Raw genomic sequence first — 26,664 nt, 5'->3', positions numbered from 1 at the left:
GAAGTATCCACGAATTATCTGTTAAAAAGTTAAATTTGTTTATTTCATTTTAATTTTTTGAGATTTAAACGAAACTGAATATTAAAGTTTTATGGTAAATAGTTTTTAATAATATTCACTAACATTAACATTGAGCCACGAACTCCTTCCTCCGTTTTCTAGGTTGAGAGATTTCATGTTTGAGATAGTAATACTTTGAATATCTCCGGTATAAGCTCTGACCGTAGTTACCGCTCTTCGTAAATCATAATTCTTATCAGACTTCCAAATTTTTTTCAACTGTCGTTTTGTTTATATTATGTTATAAGTTTTAGATAGACAACTTAAAATACTAATAATATTTAGTAACCCTACCTGTTTATCTTTGTCTGTTGCTGTGTTCAGTACCCACTAAAAAAAAAGTGTGTTAATGTTGAATTAATTGGTACTTCAATAGAATAATTTAAACTTACTTTTGGCTTTACATTACGATTCCTCCTTCTAGTTTTTGCTTCATTATCATCGACCTAAAGGTATTGTTTTCTATTTAGAAACCATGGTATATAATTTATTATTATTACTATTTTATGTTAATCAAAGCATATTTCCAAAAAAAAAAAGGTACCGGCTAACCTTATTTTTAACGTTTTCTTTTCTGTTGTCCATATTCTAAAAACAATACAACACAATAGTTAAAAAACTACTTTAAATTTAAACTTAAGTTTGATTATTTACCACAAAATAATTATGTCATCAAAAATTTTTTAACAAAAAACTGTTTAACTACATATATAAAAATGTTCAAATTAACCTGACATTCGTTATTTACGTTTGGTATTGAACGAGGTTGTGGCACCTAAAAAAATGAATGTTGTCAGTATAAAAATTTTTAAGTTTTCTTTTATTTTTTATCTTACTTTAGGAGTTATTTTCTCTAGGTCTGCCGCTGCAAAATATTTAGAAGTTGATTTTGATCCTAAATTAAAATTCTTCTGCTTCCTGTCTTTCCACACCTCTTCCACCGATAGAGTTCCGTCATACTCTGGACTTATTTTCAGCGAAGACTCTTGAAACTTGTGATTTACTTCATGATTTCTGTACCTATATCATATGATTGGTAAAAAACATTAATTCCATATATATCCTTATATTTGTTAATTATTTATAAAATCTGTTAGCAGTTTTACGTTTAACTACCTGCCACGCAAGGATTTATATACTCTAATTACAAAGTCATCAATTAAGAGGTGTGTATTCCTTTTGAGAATTTGATGCTTTAGAATACGGAACCAGTTCTCCGCATGTGCATTAGTGTCCCTAAATACAATTTATTTTAATTTTTGTAAAAGTTATAAATATGTACTAAATATGTAACAGTATTAACCGTGTGGTTTGACTACTCCCACCATCACTGATCGCTAGACCACTCCACAAAGGAGCAAGTGGCATGCAAAATTTTAGCAACGACTTTGTAAACAAAGGCAAATGATAAGGGTTCTTAGCACCATCCGTGCATCTTTCATTATACATAACTTCGTACAGTTGTGTGAACTCTATACCGAATGGTGATCGTTTAGCCATAGTGTTACAGACATTTTTATCTTTATCTCCTAATATTAATGAAAAACAACTGTCGTCTTCACCATCCAAATATTTTTCATTCGTGATTTTACTATTTAGTAAATGATAAGCCTCCTTAAAAAAAATAAAGGATGAAATTGATAATAACTGATTGAACTAATAAAAAATTATAACGTTTAATACCAAGTTTATGAAGTAAATAAAAACTTACTTCTTCTTCTATTCCAAAACATGGCGATAAAGTTAACTTGCACAAAAATTTGAAAAGTTCCGTTAACTCCTTTAATGTTACAGAATTGATCATTCGGGCAAAAACGAACGCGTAAAAATTCTTAATTTTTTTCTCTGTGGTCAAAGTCCCTAGTTTAGTTGTAATAGTTTTCATTAAATGGGAAGCACATATATGAATTAGGACTTTGTCCTTCGGTTGGAATCAAAATCAAATTCGGAATCAAAATTCCAGGTTTTTCCATTTTTTTTTCAAAATTTCGCAAATTCCAGGTTTATCCAGGTTATTTTAGCCTAAATTGTCGAATTCCGAGTTATTCCAGGTTTTTCCAGGTTTCCAGGTAAAGTGACAACCCTGATAAGATAAGAATTTCTGTCCTCAAATAAATATAAACAAATTTAATCTATTAAAAGTAAAATTTTTTATTTATGAACATTATTCTGGTACTTTTGAACTTACAGAATATCCACTCTTTAAGTCAAATAAATGCCCTATTGACCTAAAGCTGCCCTGAATGACCTTAAAATGCCCTGAGATTTTTCATATTGATAGAAGAAATAAAAAAACTTTTCATCACCGGCAATTGTTAAATTTTTAAATTAAACTGATTCTAAAATTAATATTAAACTATGCCAAAAGCTAATACAAAATCTATAAAAAACTAAACTTAGATCTTTTAAAATTCCAAAAAATAGCTTGGAACTGTATTAAAATATAATAATTGCCCTGAGTTTGCAAAAAAAATATACAATATACACTAAGTTTCCTGAGACTTCCTTACTTTTCATAATATTTTCTGACATATAAAAAATTCTTGAGTTTCCGAGTACTCTGAGTGTGCAACAGTACTTCAAAATTAATCAATTAAAAAAAATTAAATTTAAAATTAATTAATAGTTATCATAAGATCTTTATCAATTCAATGTTTGAAAATCAATATTTTCTGTAACAGGGTATCAAGTTGAACTTGATTACTGGTTAGATTTGACGAAATATTTGAGTTACAATCCATGTTCATCCAAGCGTTAACGAGAAAGCTCGCAAGGTCAAGTTTTTTACTGATGCAAGTTAACATAAGGAGAAAATAAAGTGAAGGCAAGAAATTATTGGTGTAATGTTGCAAAATTTAAGACGCTGCTGTATAAACGCTGCGGTTTTAAAGAGTGTTTACTAAGCTTCTTCTATTTTTTTGTTAATAAATTCGATATTTTTCGGCATCACATAACTTTTTTATTTTTTATAGTAGAAAGTTAATTTTTTTTTGATGACGTAGTTCTACGCACATGGAACAAGGTTCTGAGTTTCATTGTTCTAATGTAAGTATGAGCGGTTTTAAACGATGTTTACTAAGCTTCTTCTATTTTTTTGTTAATAAATTCGATATTTTTCGGCATCACATAACTTTTTTATTTTTTATAGTAGAAAGTTAATTTTTTTTTGATGACGTAGTTCTACGCACATGGAACAAGGTTCTAGAGTTTCATTGTTCTAATGTAAGTATGAGCGGTTTTAAACGATGTTTACTAAGCTTCTTCTATTTTTTGTTAATAAATTCGATATTTTTCGGCGTACCATAACTATTTTATTTTTTATAGTAGAAAGTTAATTTATTTTTGATGACGTAGTTCTACGCACATGGAACAAGGTTCTAGAGTTTCATTGTTCTAATGTAAGTATGAGCGGTTTTAAACGATGTTTACTAAGCTTCTTCTATTTTTTTGTTAATAAATTCGATATTTTCCGGCGTACCATAACTATTTTATTTTTTGTAGTAGAAAGTTAATTTTTTTTTGATGACGTAGTTCTACGCACATGGAACAAGGTTCTAGAGTTTCATTGTTCTAATGTAAGTATGAGCGGTTTTAAACGATGTTTACTAAGCTTCTTCTATTTTTTTGTTAATAAATTCGATATTTTTCGGCGTACCATAACTATTTTATTTTTTATAGTAGAAAGTTAATTTTTTTTTGATGACGTAGTTCTACGCACATGGAACAAGGTTCTACAGTTTCATTGTTCTAATGTAAGTATGAGCGGTTTTAAACGATGTTTACTAAGCTTCTTCTATTTTTTTGTTAATAAATTCGATATTTTTCGGCGTACCATAACTATTTTATTTTTTATAGTAGAAAGTTAATTTTTTTTTGATGACGTAGTTCTACGCACATGGAACAAGGTTCTAGAGTTTCATTGTTCTAATGTAAGTATGAGCGGTTTTAAACGATGTTTACTAAGCTTCTTCTATTTTTTTGTTAATAAATTGGATATTTTTCGGCGTACCATAACTATTTTATTTTTTATAGTAAAAAGTTAATTTTTTTTTGATGACGTAGTTCTACGCACATGGAACAAGGTTCTAGAGTTTCATTGTTCTAATGTAAGTATGAGCGGTTTTAAACGATGTTTACTAAGCTTCTTCTATTTTTTTGTTAATAAATTCGATATTTTTCGGCGTACCATAACTATTTTATTTTTTATAGTAGAAAGTTAATTTTTTTTTGATGACGTAGTTCTACGCACATGGAACAAGGTTCTAGAGTTTCATTGTTCTAATGTAAGTATGAGCGGTTTTAAACGATGTTTACTAAGCTTCTTCTATTTTTTTGTTAATAAATTCGATATTTTTCGGCGTACCATAACTATTTTATTTTTTATAGTAGAAAGTTAATTTTTTTTTGATGACGTAGTTCTACGCACATGGAACAAGGTTCTAGAGTTTCATTGTTCTAATGTAAGTATGAGCGGTTTTAAACGATGTTTACTAAGCTTCTTCTATTTTTTTGTTAATAAATTCGATATTTTTCGGCGTACCATAACTATTTTATTTTTTGTAGTAGAAAGTTAATTTTTTTTTTGATGACGTAGTTCTACGCACATGGAACAAGGTTCTAGAGTTTCATTGTTCTAATGTAAGTATGAGCGGTTTTAAACGATGTTTACTAAGCTTGGTCAATTTTTTTAAGAATAAAATCGATATTTTTCGGCGTACCATAACTATTTTATTTTTTGTAGTAGAAAGTTAATTTTTTTTTTGATGACGTAGTTCTACGCACATGGAACAAGGTTCTAGAGTTTCATTGTTCTAATGTAAGTATGAGCGGTTTTAAACGATGTTTACTAAGCTTCTTCTATTTTTTTGTTAATAAATTGGATATTTTTCGGCGTACCATAACTATTTTATTTTTTATAGTAGAAAGTTAATTTTTTTTTGATGACGTAGTTCTACGCACATGGAACAAGGTTCTAGAGTTTCATTGTTCTAATGTAAGTATGAGCGGTTTTAAACGATGTTTACTAAGCTTCTTCTATTTTTTTGTTAATAAATTCGATATTTTTCGGCATCACATAACTTTTTTATTTTTTATAGTAGAAAGTTAATTTTTTTTTGATGACGTAGTTCTACGCACATGGAACAAGGTTCTAGAGTTTCATTGTTCTAATGTAAGTATGAGCGGTTTTAAACGATGTTTACTAAGCTTCTTCTATTTTTTTGTTAATAAATTCGATATTTTTCGGCATCACATAACTTTTTTGTTTTTTATAGTAAAAAGTTAATTTTTATTTGATGACGTAGTTCTACGCACATGGAACAAGGTTCTAGAGTTTCATTGTTCTAATGTAAGTATGAGCGGTTTTAAACGATGTTTACTAAGCTTCTTCTATTTTTTTGTTAATAAATTCGATATTTTTCGGCATCACATAACTTTTTTATTTTTTATAGTAGAAAGTTAATTTTTTTTTGATGACGTAGTTCTACGCACATGGAACAAGGTTCTAGAGTTTCATTGTTCTAATGTAAGTATGAGCGGTTTTAAACGATGTTTACTAAGCTTCTTCTATTTTTTTGTTAATAAATTCGATATTTTTCGGCGTACCATAACTATTTTATTTTTTATAGTAGAAAGTTAATTTTTTTTTGATGACGTAGTTCTACGCACATGGAACAAGGTTCTAGAGTTTCATTGTTCTAATGTAAGTATGAGCGGTTTTAAACGATGTTTACTAAGCTTCTTCTATTTTTTTGTTAATAAATTGGATATTTTTCGGCGTACCATAACTATTTTATTTTTTATAGTAGAAAGTTAATTTTTTTTTGATGACGTAGTTCTACGCACATGGAACAAGGTTCTAGAGTTTCATTGTTCTAATGTAAGTATGAGCGGTTTTAAACGATGTTTACTAAGCTTCTTCTATTTTTTTGTTAATAAATTGGATATTTTTCGGCATCACATAACTTTTTTATTTTTTATAGTAGAAAGTTAATTTTTTTTTGATGACGTAGTTCTACGCACATGGAACAAGGTTCTAGAGTTTCATTGTTCTAATGTAAGTATGAGCGGTTTTAAACGATGTTTACTAAGCTTCTTCTATTTTTTTGTTAATAAATTCGATATTTTTCGGCATCACATAACTTTTTTATTTTTTATAGTAGAAAGTTAATTTTTTTTTGATGACGTAGTTCTACGCACATGGAACAAGGTTCTAGAGTTTCATTGTTCTAATGTAAGTATGAGCGGTTTTAAACGATGTTTACTAAGCTTCTTCTATTTTTTTGTTAATAAATTCGATATTTTTCGGCATCACATAACTTTTTTATTTTTTATAGTAGAAAGTTAATTTTTTTTTGATGACGTAGTTCTACGCACATGGAACAAGGTTCTAGAGTTTCATTGTTCTAATGTAAGTACGAAGGTTTTAAAGTGCCGTAATGACTGTAAGTAAAAAATTTGAATGTGTTAAAAATCCTTTATTTAAATGTCTATCAAACTTCAGCCTCGTAAAATAGATATATGTACAAATGTAGTTTCTACAATTAATACAAATGAGTTTTTATACAAATATGTTTTAAGCATGTAATAGATAGTTTTATGTACTAAGCTGCGATATAAGACATTTAAAACTTTTAGACAAATAATTCTAAACTGATGGAATTTTAGTTTTTGTTTTCTATAGTATATTACAAAGAAGTGTGGACTATGAATTTATATTTTATACAGGTGTAATATTTAATATCATGAAGTATGCTATTAATCACTTATTTGCTGCTAAGTTGTTGGAAGTTTCTGTGACAACAGCTTGTATTGGTTCTGTATTTTATTTTTTCGGTTTTTCTATTTTTTCAACTTTGTTTGCTATGGCTTCAATAACTAGATTTTTTTGGCTTTCAACTAGTGGTTTTTAAACCTAGTTTTAATAATTTTATAATTATCAATTTTAAAGAACGTATTAGTTTTTTTAGAATCAATGTTTCATGTATTTAAGAAAAACTGTTTTGAGTTAAAGAATATTTTTTAATTTCTTTTTACTGAGGTTTAAAAACTTCAAACAGTTTTTAATAATAAAAAACAAGCAACTCAAACTTTAAAAATAAATGGATAGTTACTTAAGTTGTGTTTGTATATGGTGTTGATTTTCTCATTATAGTTTACATCACACCTTATATGCATTTATAAGTTACTTGATATAGTATAAATGCTAAATAATAAAAATAAGCTTTATTTAAAAATATTGTACCAGTAAATTTCTTAGTAATTGAATGTAGATAATGATATTAAAATGGTATATTTTAACATGCTATTTATTTATTTTCAGTTATTTTTGTACTTTATATGTGTACTAATGTTATAGTTTAAAAACCTTAAATTGTATGTATTATTAATATCAAAATATATATAATTAAAGAAAAATCTTCACACAATTTTCTATTGTTATCTAGAATTGTTTGTATAGAATCAAATTATATTGAACTCAATAAGAGGATTATTATGACTGAACAAAGTACAAAAATAGCATACTACATTGGTGATGAAAACACTCCATATGTTATAAAAGTGAGATTTTGATTCTATTATAATAAATAATAATATGCGTTTTGGTTTTTTGTGTTAAAGTACAGTTTTATAAAAATAATACTAAATATTTCTATAATTTGTACTAAACGCTTATATTAATAATATTTTCAATGATAATTATTATTTTTCATTATTTAAACTAATCTACTTTAGTATATAAGTTTAAAAGATTTCAGTAAGTGTTTGTATTATTATAAGATCAGTTAAATTTATAATGGCTTGTTCTGTTGATAAAAGTATTCCAAAAATGTTTTCTCTTAACCTATATATATTTTTTGATTTATGGTCATATTTAAAAATTTTAAACTATTTGTTCTATAATTTATGTATTTTTTTCTATACATTATTTTGTACAGTTTAAATTTATAAAAACCAAGTTTGTATTGCAATGAAAAGCTGTATTTATTAGTGTAAAATAGAGTACAATATTGTAAAAATTCATAAAAGATTTTAGTTTAAAGCTGTGTTTCTTGAAGTGTTCACACTAAAAGCTTTTATGTTCAAGTTAGTTTATTCATAAATAAGTACTAGCTTTTTAACAATTAAGATATATTTACTAGATACAAATTTGTTTTTTTTTAAGTTTATAAACTTTGACTAATAAAACATAATGTTTGATGTTTAGTGTGCAAACCTTTTCAGTAGTTTTAAAACCATTATTTAAGTTATGCATTTTGACAGCTTATTGTATTTTAAAAGGGGAATGGGTCAAAATTGCACAAAGACAAAATTGCACAAAAAGACAAGTTTGCACGAGGGGACAAAATTTCACAAAGAAAATTTTTCACAAGTAAAAATTTGCACGGAAGGTTATTTTTGCACAAGAGTAAAAAAAAACATAAAAAAATATTGATAAAAATTCAGAAAAAAAAAAACTAAAATATAGATTAATAAAAAATCAAAAAGAAAAAAAAAATAATGACCGAGGGTTAGGGGTAACAGTGATAGTTAAAATAAAATAACTAACAAAAATTATAAAAAACAAACAATTAATTAAAAAGAAAAAAAAGCTAGCAATTTAGGGTAAGGATTAGGGGTAACAGTAATAGTAAAAAAATTAAAAAATAATTCACAAAAAAAAAAAGTTACCAACCAAGGGTTAGGGGTAACAATGATGTTAAAAAGAAAAGTTATTTAATTAAAAAAAAATTCACCAAGGGTAAGGATTAGGGGTAACAGTGATAGTAAAAAAAAAAAAAAAAGTTATAAAAAAAAGAAAATTAATTAAAACATATTAAAAATAAATAAAAAAATCAACCAGTGCGTCTGCTCTGCAAAATTATCTTTGTGCAATCTTGTGCAATTTTGTACGCTTATGCAAATTTAATAGCTACTCTTTTTGACAGCCTAATGTATTTTAAAAGAGTTTAATCTTATATATTTATTCCCTTTTTTTACTATTAGAACTCAAAGTTACTTTTGATGTATATTGAATTAAAATTGGTGAAATGTAGGATAGGTTTCATTTGTTTTAAAGGTGCATTTTGAATATGCAAAAATTTTTGCTATTTGATAACAATCTATATTTTTTTAAATATTGACCTATCTATTTTGAAACTTATAGTATTAAGTTAGTTATTAGTTTTTAAAATTGTTTAACTAAAGTAGTTTTATCAGCAAAAAAGTATTTGAAAAACAACCTATATTTTTCTGAATTTAATCAAAAATTTTAATCTTTGATTTAAAAAAAGTTTTAGCACAAAAAATCTTTAAAAATATTTAAAGAATATTATTGAAAAGTTAAGCTTAAAATTTAAAATATTTTTAGTAAGTTTTATAAAATTCTAAAAATTTTAGATCCATACATTTCATATCTTGCAAGCGTTTACATATCTTAAATATTAAAGGCAAAGGGGAGTCCACCTTGTATTTTACAAGTGTATTTTGTTAAATTTATCTAAACTATCAGACATTTTTATTGCAAAATTAGTTAGATATTTTTTTCATTTAAAAAAATCATTTAGTAACTTTTGAGTTATAATATAAGCAATCAGAGTTGGTGGGCTCAATAGGTTCCTATTGACTACTTCACTAAAAATATATCTTCATCTTTTTCTTTTATTGAGTCTTCTTCATTTTTCACAGTAAGTCCATCATTAATATCTAAATGTTTTCAATGCAATTTAAAAAAAGAAGCGTTTTATCTTAATTTTTTATCGATATTTTAAAGAAATTCAAGACTGAAACTTTTTTTCTAGTTATTAATAATTTTTTCTAAAAAACTCTAGGACTCTAGCTCAATGATGAAGAAGAAAGTAGGTTTATAGTAAGTTTTTAAACTTCCTAGAAAATTGACAATTTAAAGTTTGCAACGCTTAAATAGAAAACTTTTCATAAATAACAATATCTTGTTAAATAACAATATTAAGTTGTATAAAAAACTGCATTTAGTTTATATTTTAAGCTTTCATGTAAGAGCCAATGTTGATTTTTGTAAAAAATGTTAGACCCTTAAATTAAATTTACATTTTTAATGAAATCTTGTTTATAGTTTAAACTTTAAGCTGCTGTAAAACAGCTGAGATTATTTTTTTTATCAAAGTACCTTTGTCCCCTATGACCTTTACATATTTTATAAAAAAAATCAATTTTATGTAACTGAACTGATTTTTAAAAAGTTAATTTTAATAATAAAAAATGAGAGTATTAAGTGTCATAAAAAACAAAGAAAAACTTTGCTTATTATTTGTTTGTAACCTATTTATAGGTACCAATAACTCCGGGGAATGTTACTTTGAAAGATTTCAAGCTTGCAATCAATAAACCAAATTACAATAAGTTTTTCTTTCGCTCTGAGGATGATGATTTTGGGTGAGTTATTTTTCTACTAAGTTTTCCTTGTAATGTATGCTTAATCTACTACTAAATTTGTTAGTTCTTATACTGCTAATATCTAAATACAATTGTTGTTTTTTTTCATGTATTGCACAATATAGAATTTAGTGAAAGTTATAGCTATAAATAAACTAAATCATAAAAAAAGTCTTAGTATTCTTTAAATAAACACTAAATTTTAAAAAAACTTAAATTCAAATAATCTTTGTGGAAGTTGTTTTTACATAGTATTTTTAAAAGTATAAAGAAGAATAGTATCTAACAATAAATTTTTAATTCATAGGTTACACAATTAAGCATTTTACAAACATAAAACTCGTTTATTTAATTGTTTCTCAATATGCACACTGAAAGTGTGCATATATTTTTTAAATCTTAAAATGAATTTATGCAAAGTTTTTATGTTTAAGGTTTTTTGCAATTTACTATTACAATAAAAGGCTCAATTTTTAATAAGTAAAGAGCTGAATACAAAGAGTGTTTTTAATAAAATATTAATGTCTTTAGTACTCTAGTTATAAATCTTACTTTGTTTACTTCCAAATAAGTAAGTTTTTTAATTAATAAAACTACATTACAACCATAAACAATTATTCGTAATAAAGTAATCATATTGATTAAGACAGGATTTCCAAAAAACTTGGAATCTTGGAAAAACTTGTAAATTAACGAGTTATGCAAAAAATAAAAGGAAAAATCTGGAATTTTAAATAATAAATAAAAAAAGTAGATAAGATATAAAAAATCTATCATATACAAAAAAGTTTTTTGTGTCACTTAAATTTTTATATATTATAAAACAAGTTAAAGGTAACTTTACAGTATATTTTCAATTTTTCTATTCTATTTTAGGCAGTTTTATACCTTAAGTTAAGTTTTGAACTAAATATTTTGAAAAACTTGTAATTTTAAAAACCTGGAAAAAACTTTGTATATTTTTAAATATTTATCAACTACTGGATATTTACGAGTCAAACAATAAAATATTATTAATTGTTTTAAGAGTTTTTTTTAACTTGATCGGTTTTTTGGTTCATACTCTTATATCTTTTTGGTAATTAGAATAATTTAATATTTTTTTTGTTTACTTAACTAACTTTTTCATAATATTTGAACTTAATTACAGAGTTGTAAAAGAGGAAATTAAAGATGATTCAGCTATTTTACCTGTTTCAGAAAACAAAATTATGGCTTGGGTAAGTCAAAAAATATTTTATACTCATGTAGATATGTTCTTTAAACATATCTATTAGGTTACCATAACTAATTAGATGAATCCTCCATAAATAGCAAGTTTAAAAGTTTATATGGGTTTCTCATGGTATTTAATTTTAAACAGCTTGTAGCTTCAGAAGACTCTTCAGCACCACCAAGCGGTAAAAATTCAGTTGAAAATATCCCAAAAGCTAGTAATGACATAGATCACAAATTGAGTTCTGACATGGTGTAAGTTTTACTTAAAAGAATACTCAGTTCTTAATTTTTTAACTTAGATTAAATTAGTAGTTTTTAGTTTTGACTTTTAACTTTTTCTAATAATACTCATGAAACTTATTAAGTTACTTAAGGTTACGTTTGATTTATTTTAGGCTACCTAAAGTTTGGTTTTGATGATCAGCTTAAAAAAATATTTGAATTGTTTTTATTCAGGCCTTTTTGTAGTTTGTAATCTTAAATTAAACAAAATAAACAATGTGCTATATAGTACAAATATCAGACAAGTTATTTTAACTAACTTTAGGTGGTATAATACCATAATTATTAAAAAAAAATTTTAGAAGAAACCAATCAAGCAAGAAAATAGTTGATGACACATCATCTCTATGCTCAAGTCGACGAGGTTGTTTTTTCAAGCATAATTAAAATTTTATACATTGAGTTATAAAGTTTTTTTTTGCAAAAATCCAGCTAGTTACATTTTACTATCTATATATAAATGAATATTAAGCATTTCTTTTTAATAACAGCATGCTTTGTAATTAGTTATTGTTTTTTTTTCGTTCGATTTTGCTTTTTTTGAGACTTCAACTTTAGGTTAAGGTTTTCCAATAAGCTAGCAATTTTTACTTTATTAACTTTTGAGGGCACATGGGAAGGAGGTAAAGGCCTTTTTGTTAAACATTTAACATTTCTTTTGTATTAAAGTTTAAATCATAAACTATAAGTAAGTTTTCATGGAACAGAAACATTTTAATTTACTTTTAAGATAAAGTGATTTTCGTACAGAGATTCTTACACAAACTTATGTACTGTATATTTTTTTCTGTAAATTTGCTCCTTAATTTTAGATTTCATTAAAATATATTTTCTCCATCATTTTTTAAACTATTGACCTCAAGTTTTCAGGGATTGTTCTTCGTATTTTAAGAAAAATCTTGTTGTAATGTTTTAAAAAGTATAACTAGAAGAAGAAAAAAATATGTTTTTTAAATTACAATTTTACTTAAGATTAAAAAAAAATATTTCATACAACTGTTTATTTTTGTTTTGAGGTTGTGCTTATAAAGTTTTTAAAAACTGTAGGAGAAGATAGACTTTTTTAATTAAATAGCCTTTTTTTGCACTTTTAACTTAGCCCTTTCATAAGGATCCTATTTAATTCTTTAACTTTGATTGCTCATATCTCAAAAAACTAATATTTTTCTTACAAAACAGTAAAAAGCAACTACTGTAAGCTAAATTATAGGTCTGTAAAATAAATCAAAAAGCAAAAAAAAAAAATCCTCAACCCTCCTATGCCGTTAAATTTTTTTGTATATGTTAAGTTTTATGACTATCTAAGAAAAAATAGTACGACATAGGTTTATTTTTTTAGTAACAAGTCAATTAGTTTAAATTTCTACTTTCATTTCTGAATTAAATATTAATACTTTTTAAATATTAATACTTCTAAAATTAGCAGTAGAAGATATTTGATCCCATTTATATTAGTATACTTTTTAGCTTTTGTAACTTATTATACTTAAATTTATAATCGTTCAATTTATTGTTATTTATTACTATTTCTTTCAATGATGTTTTTAATCGCTTGGAGATGTCAAATTTAGCTTACAAAGTGCTTAAAGTAAAATATATAATCTGCAATCACTTGTAATTAATTTTTTTTTTAGTTGGGGAAGTTTGATTTTTATTTTAAAGTTATGATATCAAGTTGTTTTAAACTATAAGTAATAGTATGCTGCTAAAGTTATGCAAATAAATTATAATACAGTTGAATTTAAATATAGGCTATAAATTGATTATTTTTTAACGTAAACTTTTTCAGTTGTATCATAAACCCAGGATAAATCACTCATAAAAATTAAACTAGCATTAATTTACTTAAGCAATCATGTTTTTCAATTTCAATTTAACTACCAAACACGGTGACTTGTAAAAATAAATTAGGATAAATAAATACAATTTTGAATGTCAATTGAATTATTTCAAGGAGATCAAATAAAAATAAACATTTACTAGAATTTGGAAAGTATTTATTGTTTTCAATTTTTATTTACTTTGCTAATGGTTGATTACTTAAATACGCGTTTCAGAACTTAATACCTTCAAACGTCATTTACTGCTGTTTGCTAAACAAAATTATATTTTTTTTTGTAAGCTTAGCATTACAACGTTTGTTAAAGTATTACATTATTCTTTAATATTTAGCTTTGTTTCTCATGTTTTTATTTTTATAAATTATTTTTAAATTTCTTAAAATGCTCTATGTTAAAAAATAGATTTTTTTAAAGCAGTAAAAGTAAGTGTGTTGTTTAAAATTGTACCCTTTGAAAAAAAGTAGCTAAACTTACAAAAGTTTATAATATTGATATAATATGTAAGGTTATGGAAAGTTTTGTAAGTGTTAGTTTTATATTAAGTTTATGCTTTGTTTTAAATTATTTAAGAGTTTGTTAAAAAAAGTAATAATTAATTACCAAATGATATATTAATAATAAAAGTTTTTGTTAAACCTAACTTTATTTGTAGTAATTTTTAAAGTAGTTTAAAATTATAGTTGTTATACTTTTTATGATAAATAAGTTTTGTTTGTTTCATAGTAAACTACTAGTGGCCTTGAGTTTGTTTAAAAGTGTTCTCTGATTTTAAGGAAAACACATATTTTTTATTATTTAACGTAGTAAAAATAATTAAACAATTAATTTCATATCCTTGTTTTTTTTTAAACTTGTTGTTCATAGTTTGAAAGGCCTTTGTTAGAAAAGTTATTTTTGTTTCTATGAAAAGTTTAACAATGTTTAATATTTCCATAATAGTTTTTTTTATTGAACTAGAAAAAAAAGTTTTTACAGTTTGCCAAAAGTATAGAGCTAAAGTACTAAGCAGGGTTTACAAAGTGGGCCATTTTTAAAAGTTAGGGGCCATAAGCTGCAAAAACGGGAGGGGCGTGAGGCCATAACTTGTAACTTGCACTAGATATTCTGGAATTCATGATAAAGAGCAGAAAAAAAAAGTTCTGATGTGTTTTTAAGGGTATTTAAGGGGGCTTTTACTTTTCAAATCATTCAAAGAGGGTGTTATGAAAAAAGTTTTGGAAACTCTTGTATAAAGTGTGCTATATACAAATACATAGTCATAACAAAAAAAAATAACATTAAAAAATATATAACAAAATACTTCCGGTTTTCAGTTTTTGAATTAAAAGATGCTTCCAAATGTTATAGCAATATTATACATGTACAAGTATTATAGCTTTGTATTCAACGCACGACAGTAAATATTGAACAAAGGTCACAAAGTGAACAAGCAGCTACCGCCGTTGCAGCACCACCAGCTGGACAGGTACCCGTACAACGACATGTATGCCAGCCAATCCACGCTCAGCATGAGCTCCTATGACTCCAGATGCGACGAATCAGAGTTTGTTATTTTCGATTTTCATTGTTTTAATCTTAAGTTTTATAATTTTTAGAAAATGCTTAAAATAACAACTGTATTATTGACATCTAAACGTTTTTTTTTATCGGTTTTGAAGTGCTTTAGAAAGTATTACAGCTACTTTTTCAACAAGGTTATATAAAATTTTTGATAAAAAAAATATATAGAATTGTTAATTGATGATTTGTTCTCTTAAACATCATTTTATTAGATAAACTAGTTTTAAGTTTTTTAGTTTTTTATGGTAAACTTTTAATAAAATAAATAGTTACTTTATCCTCGGAACTATTTTTTTATAATTTGTAATGTACTTTGTTTGCATGTTAAGTAAATACAGCCAATTTCAGACAAATTGAGTTTTTTTTTTAATTATAGATTTATATTCACGCCGTAAAGTTTTAAACTTGAAAGTTAGTTATAGCTCAAAACTTTATTTGATATTTTTATAGTACAGTTTCATGACCTTATGTTTGCAAATACATGTTTTTATTTACTTACTGTTTTATTCATAAATAATTGAATTTAGCTTCATGAGCACTTTGTCGGAAACAACTGCTTCCTCGCGGTTCAACCTGAGAGACAGAAAGAAAACTGACCGGAAGAAAAAAAGACCCAAAAGAGGATCTGATACAGTTGGTTTTAAGATATACGGTTATGAATTAAAAAAAGTTCAATTGGTGTAAAAGTTATTTTTATTGTTAACTTTTTTTTGAATAAAGTAATTTTTTTTTGAAGTTTTGATTTGTAGTATATTTTTCTATATATATTTACTTCAAAATTTTGATTCAGTTTGTTTTCTTAAAGTTTTTTGTACTAACTTTTATACAATTTGGGTTATCTTTTGAAAAATTCAAAACATAGTTTTGTTTTAATTATAGGTACAATAACATTTTATACTTTATAATTTACAAACTAGTTGTGCGAATTTTTTTTATTTTCATTACAATAATGAAAATATTTGTTTGTATGAAGTATAAATTAAAAAAAAACTTACCCATATGTGCAATTTTTTTGTTTTTTTTATGATATTGTGACTAGACGTTTCTAATGTATTCAAGCGGTTTCCTGCTAAAGTTTTAAATTTATATGTACGGAGTTTTTAAAAATTGTAGTAATTAATGATATAATGAAATACAGCTAATGGTATATAACTTTCTGAAGTTTTTTACTTTGTTTTTATAAACTTTTGAAAATTTTGTACTTTTTTAAGTACATATAAAATAGGTTTTAAAAAAAATTGATTTTCAATAACATTTTTAGTGTCTTAAGATTGCAATTAAATTTAAAAAAAATATTTTGTAAACCTATAAAAGCAAAAATCAGAGTCAAAAATAACGTGGTAGCTAAAAATATCATCCAAATATTAAAAGTTTTGTTTCTTAATGCTTTTTAAGTTGTGTAAATATTTACTAACATAGCTAAACTTTCTACAGACTTCTACATACAGCTCTAGCATCACCGATTCATCACTGTCTTTAAACATCCTCACTGTGAATTTAAATATGGGTAAGTTCAAATTATGTTATTTATTTTCTATCTGAAAATTTATACTTGAATTAAATTTAAAACTTGCTTACAAATTTTTTAAATGTTACTATAGAAAAATACTTCCAATATAAGGTAATACAGCTAATTTTAGTATGTAGTTATGTAGAAAAAATCATGTACTACACTGAGTTTTAATCAAAAGTAATAAAGTTTTACGCCGTACTTTCTCGTATAAAAGCTTACTGTTACGTGTTAGATAATAAAAATAACTGTTTATGTTAGATTTAATAACTGTTTGTTGTGGAAATTTTTATGGGCGAGTTTTTTAACTTTTGAAACTTCTTCATACATATGTACTAAAAGACGTAATATAAAGTAAAATCTAATTTTAAGTATAACTATGGCTGAGTATTAATATCTGCATATATTATTTTTATTTTTTCAAGTACACTGTTTATTGGCGTAAGTGTAAATGAAAGAATAAGTAATTTATAAGCTAACTTATTAAAATATTAGTAAGAGTAAAGTCAATACTTATGAGAACAACTATTTTTATCGAATTACTATAAAGTTACGTGTTAGTAAGTTTTTAGCGTTTATAAACATATTTTTTAAAATAAAAATGTTGTTTTATCATAAAAACAAACAGTTTATTTTCAATATACCGTAATAAATGCTTAATTGATAACCTTAATTTATTAAATGTTTATTAGTTAATGCAAAAAACTGTTTTCCAAAAAAAAAACTTGGCATATTTATAATTTTTTTATGTAAGTTTTTATTTATCTAAGTAATAAGTATATTCCAAAAATTTATTATAAATTATTGGTGTGTTGAAAATAACTTGACTAGCGCCTAACAATCAAAATATATATACTGTCTTTATATTAAGTTAGTTTTATGTAACAGAGGTCAGAGTTTTAATTAAACTGTCAAAAATAATAACTTATTTTTAAATATAGTGCTTTAAATTTGTTAGTTTTGTTTAAGATAATAGCTAATTTTGCAGAAAAAACATTTAAATAATACGTTTTTAGTCTGAAACAATCCTATAGTTTCGTGATTGTTTAAAATTCATTTTATTATCATAGAAGAAATTTCACAACCAGACATGTGCTAAATTAAAGTTTATATTAATTTTATGCTTGAATCTTTGAAATGTTCTAAGTTGCGTTTAAAGTTCAGTTAAAAAATTTTTTTTTTTGTTTTTTACTTCCTGATTAGTCTTGTTTAGTAGATTAAAATCAATTTTAGTTCTTGCTTAAATACATTTTTGCAAATCCTTTATTTTTTAACTAGCACTCACAAAAAAAAAGTCATCCTACAACTACGGCATGTCGGTGTAGTTAATAGTGTCATGTGAATTTTATTGATTTTTAGACTCCTGCGTTAGCTGTATTTTTCGTGCACTCGTTCTTTAGTATTCTCTGTGTTTAAAGTCCATAAATTTCCTTTTACCACAAACAATTTAAAATTTCACAAAAGCGTTGTTTACAAAACTGGATTAAGCAATACCTTGTGTAAACGCGCAGTTCTTATAAAACGCTCGGGTGAACCAATTAAACCTGTCGCACCGCAATTAGTTTCAAAGTTTTGTTTGCGTTGGGCTCTCGAGTGTCTTGGTGAATGATTTATGCTTTCGCTGATCAAATACCAAATGTCAAGCTGGTCGTGTTTGAGATGAGCAGCCGTACAAACTTTCTTTTTCTCAAATCAAACACTGATGCGTGACTTGGTTTGTGTGAACTGATGAGCAATGTTTGAATGTTTCCCAGCGAAAAATTTGTACAATAAATTTATACAGTTGTTTTCACTGTGAATTTTCTTTTTTTTGTGGTTTAAATGTATGCTTAAAAGTTATGAAAGCTTTAGTAGTTTTTTATGAAAGATTATTAAATTACATCGATTAAATTAAAATTGATTTTAAGTTTATACCAGCCTTGACTTATTAAAGCTTGACTGGTTTTCTTTCAAAAGGTTTCTAGCTTTTTATTAAAATTTGTAATATTTTTTTGACAACACTAAAATGATAAGTATGTTTAAAAGCTAGATACATAAGATACGAGTATGAATAAATGATTGATTTATATCTTGAAAACCTCTAAAGTTTATTACTCTTTGCGGTTTTAAATTTATATTAATAATGTATTATGCTTAAAACTCTAGAAAGTTAAACTGACGTTGATTATTATATAATAACATATTGCTAGGTATTTAAAGTAAAACATGATCTTTATATTGGAAAAACGTTTATTGTTTATAAAAAATGTGTGTTTAGCTGAAACTCAGCTGTATCTACAGTATCTATGTATCTACAGTATCTATGTATTATTCTACAGTTTATATTGTTTGTTTGTTTAACAGAAAAGTACAATTTTTTGGGAATATCAATAGTTGGTCAGACTAACGACAACGGTGATGGGGGAATTTATATTGGTTCCATCATGAAAGGGTTCGTTAAATTGTTTATGTTTAAGATTGTTAAAATTTAAAATATATGTTTATCTCATGATTGCCTTTTAGTTTCCTAAAAAAATAACCTCATATTATTGCTATGTTTTATAATAATAATATAATGTTTTAATATTCTTAAATTTATTTCTTCATTGTTAAAGTTTAAACTATTTGTTTATATCATGATTGACTTTAAAAAAAACCTCATATTATTGTTATGTTTTGATTGTTTCAATACTACTCACACATAATTTTAAGATAAAGTCACTCAAAAGATATTGAGTGGCTACAGCCGTTTGAAACAAATAAGACATGAATTATTTTATTTTGGTACAGCGGGGCGGTGGCGGCGGACGGGCGCATCGAGCCGGGAGACATGCTGCTGCAGGTGAACGAGGTCAACTTCGAGAACATGACCAACCAGCAGGCCGTCAAAGTTCTCAGGGACATCGTGCACAACCCCGGGTTTGTACAAGGATTGTTTGCATAATGCTTTTTTAGTTTAAGTACAAGTTAAAAGTAAAAGGTCTCGATAAAAATTAAAAGCTTTGCAAGTTTGTAATTTTTTGTATTTGTCAATACCGTTATCCGCCGTTTAAACCTGAAGCCTTGCTCAATCTGTATTATTTTTTCACAAGTGTGATAAGTAATAACAACTGCTCTCATGCAGTTTAAATATTGTAAATAGTCTAAAAACCAAGAAGGAGGCAGAAATAGTAAATAAAAATTATAAATCAGAGCAATATCGCTTGTGGTGGCAAAGTGTTGGGACCCGGTGCCGGAAAGAAACTACTTCGCTCCCAAAAACGAGCCGGTTCGACCGATCGATCCCGCCGTGTGGGCCAGTCAGACAATCAACAACCAAGGTTAGTTTAAAACATAATTGATTTAAGTTGTGTGTGTTATTTTAGTTCAAACAGCATGTTAATAGTTTTATTTTTTATAGCTTTTCTAAGGTTTCACGATATTATTTTAATAACAGCAATTATTTAAAATTGAAAAATTAAAAGTCAAAAAAGTCTACAAAACTTATAGCTCATTAATTTTACTTGAAGTATTTTCAAACTGGTTGCAGCAAGCAATAAATAACAAACTCTTAACAGCCAGAATGTTTCCCGGAATATCGCCACCTTACAGCACCAACCTCGAAAGCAGCTCGGCCAGCTCCCTTCCCGAATCTGAAAGTTATTTCTGCTTGATAATATTTTGATAATTTCCTTTGTCAAATATTTTTTTGCTAACTTTTGCTAACCTATTAAACGCAGGATACATGAACGACTTGCCGCTGACGACCAAGACCGAAATGTCGCGGGTGGTGAAGACGATGAGAAAGTCGGACAGCGGATTGGACGTGAAGACCAGGATGTGGCTCAAAATCACCATCCCCGACGCTTTCATTGGTTCGTTTTTTTTTTTACAGAAAGATATCATGACATTTATGCAACGAAAAAAAAAAAAGAATTATTAGTATAAATAAAAACTTTATAAACTTTAGGACAGCAAATATAGTTTATATGTATTTTATATTTATTTTCCCCACGCTTTTATCGGTTTGATTTTTGAAGTGAAGACATCTTAAAAGCTATAATGGACAACGAAAGCGAACGCACTTCAATTAAATAACTCGTCAACCGCCTTAACAAGTATTTATGTTCAGGATCCGACCTGATAGACTGGCTGATGCGGCGCATAGACGGCCTGCAGGAGCGGAGAGCGGCGCGCAAGTACGCCTCATCCCTGCTGAAAGCCGGCTACATCAGGCACACCGTCAACAAGTCGACCTTCAGCGAGCAGTGTTACTACGTGTTCGGCACCTACACCGGTGGAAACGCGAACAAAGGTGAATGTTTTGTTTGGTAAAGCTTTTCATTTGTCTTTTTCAGAGTTACTCTCAGAGGTCGGTTACCAGAAACCAACGTTTTTTTTCTCCCTAGATAAAAGTGATCATGTTTATAAGTGGACAATAAACTTTAATCTCCGAAAGAAACTTTGTTGTTGAGGACAAAAATGAGAAAAAATTGAATCAGCTATTACCAAAGAAGGAAACGTATTTTATGAATCTACCAATTAGTCAGGTGTATGCAAACTTATAAGCATTTTTGAATTCACGTTCCTGCATGTTTAAGTCTCGGAAATAATTATTTTTCAATAATCCTTTAAGTGATATGGTTTTCAATTTAAATTTTTTTTCAGTATAAATTATGATAAAAAATGTTAAAAAAGTTTTTTGCAAAAAAATAAAAAAGAAACAAGTATATCATTGAAATATTAAATAAGTTCAAAACTATTATTCGACTTTAAAAGTGCAGTATAAATACTCAGCTTTACTAAAAAACTGTTTGCAGAAAATTCTAATTTTTTTTAACGATGGTAAAGTAAAAAAGATCATTTACTTCAGTTTATTTTTAGCAGAAACAAAGAAAGTTCAAACATCAGATCTTTTTTGTTAATATCTGTTTTAATAGATTTTTTTAAATAAATAAATTTTACTTTTTGGTAATTATGTTTTTGTTAATTGCCTATTGGTTGTATAGATTGCAATAAATTTGTTATAGATAATTTTGTTCTTACCTTAAAAAGTACTAAAAAACTTCAACAAAAACTAAAATTTTGTTTTAACCTGCCAAAATATCTTATATTAATTTTTTCAGAAATTTGAGCATTATTTTTGTCAGTTTATCATTATTTTTGTTCAATATTTATTTAGGTGTTGCAATAATATCTGAGTGTCATGTTAATTTATTATCACTAGTATTTTTTGCTCACTTGCTTGCTAAAAAATTGAGCTTTAATAAAATATATATTATTTTCTGCAAACTTATTCAAGGTAAAATTAGTGCTTAAATTTGAGTTTAATTGTTTAATAAAAGAACTAGTAAAAACAAATATAAGATGAATCCTTTTAATTAAATAGATTTTCGGACACAACTTGCAAATGTAAGTTCAGTAACTTTTTGGTGTAATTTTTTAAGTTCTATTTTACAAAAAAAAAATTGATAAAAACTTCGTGCTTTTGAAACTAGCTATATATTATACAGGTTTCCCACTTTCCTGGATTTACCTTTACAATTGCAATACTACAAAAAAAACATTGTTTTTTCCTTAATTAAAACTATTAAAAAAGTATTACTTATTTCCAACATCTTGACCAGTTTTTAATTTTGTTTAAAATTCTTAGTGATTATATTCTATCAAATTTTTAAATGGCTAAAAGTAAAATTTAGCTCTTTTATAGCATGTTAATAGCTTGTTTTATTATATTATATTAGTTTACTTCAATGCTGCTCCTGCTTTTATTTTAACTGTGTTTAAAGAATTTTGTTTCCTTTATGTTATTGTAGGTACTCTAAGTTGTACTATATTTTCATAAATATTTTTAAAAAGCAAATTTTATTTAATGAAACTAAGCTTTAAATCTATTATAAATAAAGTACAATCTTATCAACTAAATCAGCTGTTATTATAAGTAAGTGAAAGGTTAAGAAGAATTGCATCTTAAGTCTTTCTCTAAGTCCTAAAATCTCAGTACAGTAAATATTTTTTTTTAAATCCTGTGCACACGAAATTGTTAAGTAAATACATTTCTTATAAAAACATCAATTCTAGTGGTTACTTCCATGCTTGACCTTCGCCTAAGGTTTACCATTAAAGAAGAAAAAGTAAAAATTAATGCTTTTTCTTTAAAACGTTTTATAAAATTTAAAAATCAGCAAAAAAATTAACGAATTGAGATAAAGGTATGATCATAAAAAAACCGAGTTTTCTAGAGGATAATTTTATGGAAAAACTTACTTGTTTTTTTCCTGTTTACAATTTAAATTTTAGTTGGATCCCTGATTATGGCGGTTATATAAATACTAACTTTATTAAAAAACTAACAAAAATTGAAATATATTGATAATATTTTACTATACTGTTTAAAAAAGTATAAGATAAGTTTACCACCAAATTAGTGTCAAATTTAAAAGTTCTTTTGAATTACATGAATGAGTATAACATTGTAAAGCTAGAAAAAGTAATTTAGTTATTTTATTATTGTCTTTATTTAAAAATATTAGACTTTTAAAAGCTGTACATTTGTCACAAAATATACTAGTGTGCTTTCCATGTAGTTGAAAGAAGCTTTTTTGTATCTTTGAATAGGTATTCAGTTTTTAGAGAACCAAAGTACAATTTATAAGTACAATTATTTCAATGTGATTTTTTTCTACTTATATATTCAAAGATCAAATTTAACTTGAAGTGAATAACTAAACACTTAGTTGACAATTATCCATAAAACTTTACACATTTCAAACAGACATGTACCTGGCCGGCGGTGAGACCTCCAACAACTCCAACTCCGACCGCGACTCTGAAATAATGGGACCGTTGCCCACCACCGGCAGCGCTGTTGCGCCCGCTTCCTGGGCCGCCCTCCAGCCGCAAAACGGCCAGTTTGGCGCCAACATCAACAACGGGGATTTCCCACCTCAGTCTCTCATCGATGGCATAGACGGTTTGTTGTTTTTAATTGTTTGTGCTTAAAATTTGAGCAGTGTGACTTTAAATTCGTATGTTTGTCTTAAAGTTTGAAATTTAATGTTTATTTAAGCGGATCCAGTTAAGAATAAAAATTGCTGAAATTATTTAAAAAAAAAGTACTTCTAGCGTAAAAATACTTAAAAAAATTCTTAAACTATACACGCTTAAGTTTACGTATATTTACATAAGATGATAATTGAATTTCAATTTTATATGATTAGTTAGGATAATTTTTATTCTTTTTCATAAACAGTTTGTTTTTTATATCATGAATACCCTTTCTTGAAATTTTCTGTGTTAAAATATTTTTTGTTTCTATTTACTCTGAAACTATTAACCTTGTTTTCTTTTTTCATATTCCATTTACACGCTGTAGAATATTTGTTGTACATTAGTGAGTTTATTTATCTTCAAAACATTTGATAAGTTTATCAACATGTTTTTCTTGAAAATGGTACCAAATCACTAAAACTGCAAAAAGTTTATCATCAGTACCAACTTGCGTTTCAGGTATGAGCATACACAGCGGTTCCCAGATGGGATACCATCCGGGATACCAGCATCAGGGCAGCAACTCGTCTGGAGACAACAGGAGCGTGAGAAGCACGAGCACGATAAGAAGCGAAAAGTACCAGCACTTGCAAGTTTGTTGAGCTTGTTTAAATTTATTTAGTATATAAAAAAATTAAATAATAATTTTTTACCTAAAAAAAACAGTTGCAATGTTTCACCGCGAAATAAAACATTGTAATTGTTTCTCTTTAAAGTAATAAATTATTAATTTTCAATTTCCCTGTGTGGATCGATTACTGTGTCTTGTTTGTTTTAAACTCAATACTTAAATAAAATTTAGAATATACTTATATATTTAATAAATGATAAGTAAAAACCACCACAAAGAACGGTTTATACCAGGGCGATTTAAGTTAAATAGCATAAAAATTTTAACTGCACCCAAAAAAGACCTCAGTGGGTTATTGAGTTTGTATTTTGGCTCTCGCAACGTATCTTTGGTAAAAATGTTACGTAACAGATTAAAGCTTTTAGTTTGCTTGGTAAAAATTACTTGGTATAAATGTGTTGCAGTTACTGAAAAACTTTTCAATAGTTGCAGCACACCGGAAGCAACATGATGGGTCAGCCGATGAACGGCGGCCATTTTTCAAACCAGAGCTCCCTTCAGCGCAGGGCAAACGAACAGGGCAAGCAAATTTTGAATCAGAACGACAACAATTTCGGTGCCAAACAAGAAAACGTCATTTGAAACTGCTGTTGTCATGATTGTACTTGTGAGTTATGTGATGTTCAATACTCAAAGCAGTTTTTTTTTTTTGATGGATTTGAATAACTGAAGACTCTTCGAACTTATACCAGCAGTTGTTTTGTGAGTGTTGTATTTTTTTCTTGTTTTCTCGTGCTTTATACATACAATCATGCTACTATCGGGCATTTAAAATGATGACTTTTGAATTTTTTAAATCAACTATTGTAAAAGATCAATTGTTTTACGGTACTCTTTTGTAATTTTTACTGTTTACCACCACCTGTACCTTGCCATTTAAAATCAGTATAAAACAAATTATTAATCTCTGTTGGATTATCAAACTTATTTTGGCAAGTTTGCTTATTAATATACATACTTGATGTTAAGATTAATCTGAATTCGATTTCTTTAAAAGAATGTCTTTTTTTGCTGAATAGAAGCATTTTAGTTTTGCATGTGTGTTTGGTTGAGTATTGCTTTACGTTTTTGAATAATTTGTTTTTTATTTGTTTGTACAATTTTTAGTCTGTTGGCTTTTTGTGACTTACGTTTGTTTGAAATTAAGTTTAAATGGAATATATTGAAAATAATTTGGGATCGTTTTTTACCTATTGAATACTTATCAAATAAATTTCGACCTTTTTAACATAATTTAAAACTAATTTTTATTTCTGAGCATTTATTATTGTACACTTAACAAGCTATCTGTAAATGTTAGTTTGACTAAAAAAGAAACAATAAGATTTTACAATTACGAAAAAGCAGTCACCTTAAAAAATATTAAGTTGGGTCTCATCTTACAAATTCTATCGTATAGGTTGATATACCTAACTTAAAGTTATACAAAGAAGTGTATTAGCAGTATGATAAAGTGTCAGAAAACTATTGCTGTTTCAGTTTCATTGTACCACTTAGCTTATATGAAAATGACCAAAATATGCTTATAGTCGTTTCATGTACATATTTATACATTTGTTAGCTTTTAAATGTGTGAGAACAAAATATACTAGTTGTGTCTGAGTTACGTTTGTACAGAAAGTGATTGTAGTTGAAAACGTCTTATGTACTTGTTATATCGATATGTTGTTAACTCATGTACTCATTTGGTTCTAAAAAACGTTCGTCAACTTTATGAAATGTTTCCTTTACATTTAGACTATATGAATTACCTCTTTCATTATATTTATGTATAGAACTAGTGTTTGTTTTGCAACTTTTTGTACAGTTTAGTTCGTTTTACATTGATTGTTATGTTTAACTATTTTCATTTTTGTTAAAAGTTTGTACATATGTGTTAAGTGTTTAAAAGTTGAGTTGTCTTTTTGAAATGGCTAAAGTAGTAATAAGTTTAAGCTATAATTTTAAATAAATACTTGTTATATCGTATTTTAGTTTGATAGATGTTTTCTTAGTTTTAAAACTATTACTTATAAAAACAACTTGTATGTTTTCTGTCAAATAAACTGTTTTTAAAACAATTTTAGTTTTATGTACTAGCTTTCTTCGGAAATAGATAGAAATACAGTCGAAAAAGTAAACTATATATAATATTCGTAATTTTTTTTTCGGTATGTTAAATT

At 26.5% G+C, this 26,664-nt stretch overlaps 2 protein-coding genes across 2 annotated transcripts; one reads left to right on the top strand and one right to left on the bottom strand.

The window, feature by feature from the left end:
• Window positions 1-350: 350 nt before the first annotated feature.
• LOC145843043 (uncharacterized) lies at window positions 351-1,560 on the bottom strand. The gene is made up of 6 exons (XM_082950510.1): window positions 1,364-1,560; window positions 1,177-1,296; window positions 897-1,080; window positions 791-835; window positions 453-506; window positions 351-374 (listed from the first exon to the last, which is right to left on the bottom strand). Exons 1-6 carry the CDS (start codon window positions 1,558-1,560, stop codon window positions 351-353), a joined length of 624 nt encoding a protein of 207 aa, XP_082806636.1.
• Window positions 1,561-7,509: 5,949 nt separating this feature from the next.
• On the top strand, window positions 7,510-26,251 carry LOC145841899 (segment polarity protein dishevelled homolog DVL-3-like). Its single transcript, XM_082949196.1, has 17 exons — window positions 7,510-7,620; window positions 10,349-10,452; window positions 11,603-11,672; window positions 11,816-11,922; window positions 12,255-12,316; window positions 15,207-15,336; window positions 15,881-15,986; window positions 16,788-16,860; window positions 19,207-19,294; window positions 19,633-19,761; window positions 20,035-20,162; window positions 20,400-20,480; window positions 20,562-20,696; window positions 20,954-21,136; window positions 23,597-23,794; window positions 24,331-24,464; window positions 24,929-26,251. The coding sequence occupies exons 1-17, from the start codon at window positions 7,555-7,557 to the stop codon at window positions 25,082-25,084; spliced, it is 1,950 nt and encodes a 649-aa protein (XP_082805322.1). The 5' UTR covers window positions 7,510-7,554; the 3' UTR covers window positions 25,085-26,251.
• Window positions 26,252-26,664: the final 413 nt, after the last annotated feature.

This window comes from Thalia democratica, chromosome 8 (genome assembly GCF_965202585.1).
Source record: "Thalia democratica chromosome 8, ktThaDemo2.hap1.1, whole genome shotgun sequence".
In the NCBI taxonomy this organism is placed as follows: Eukaryota; Metazoa; Chordata; class Thaliacea; order Salpida; family Salpidae; genus Thalia; species Thalia democratica.
The sequence above is the reverse complement of the archived record's forward strand: the minus strand, read 5'-3'. Positions and strand labels throughout refer to the sequence as shown.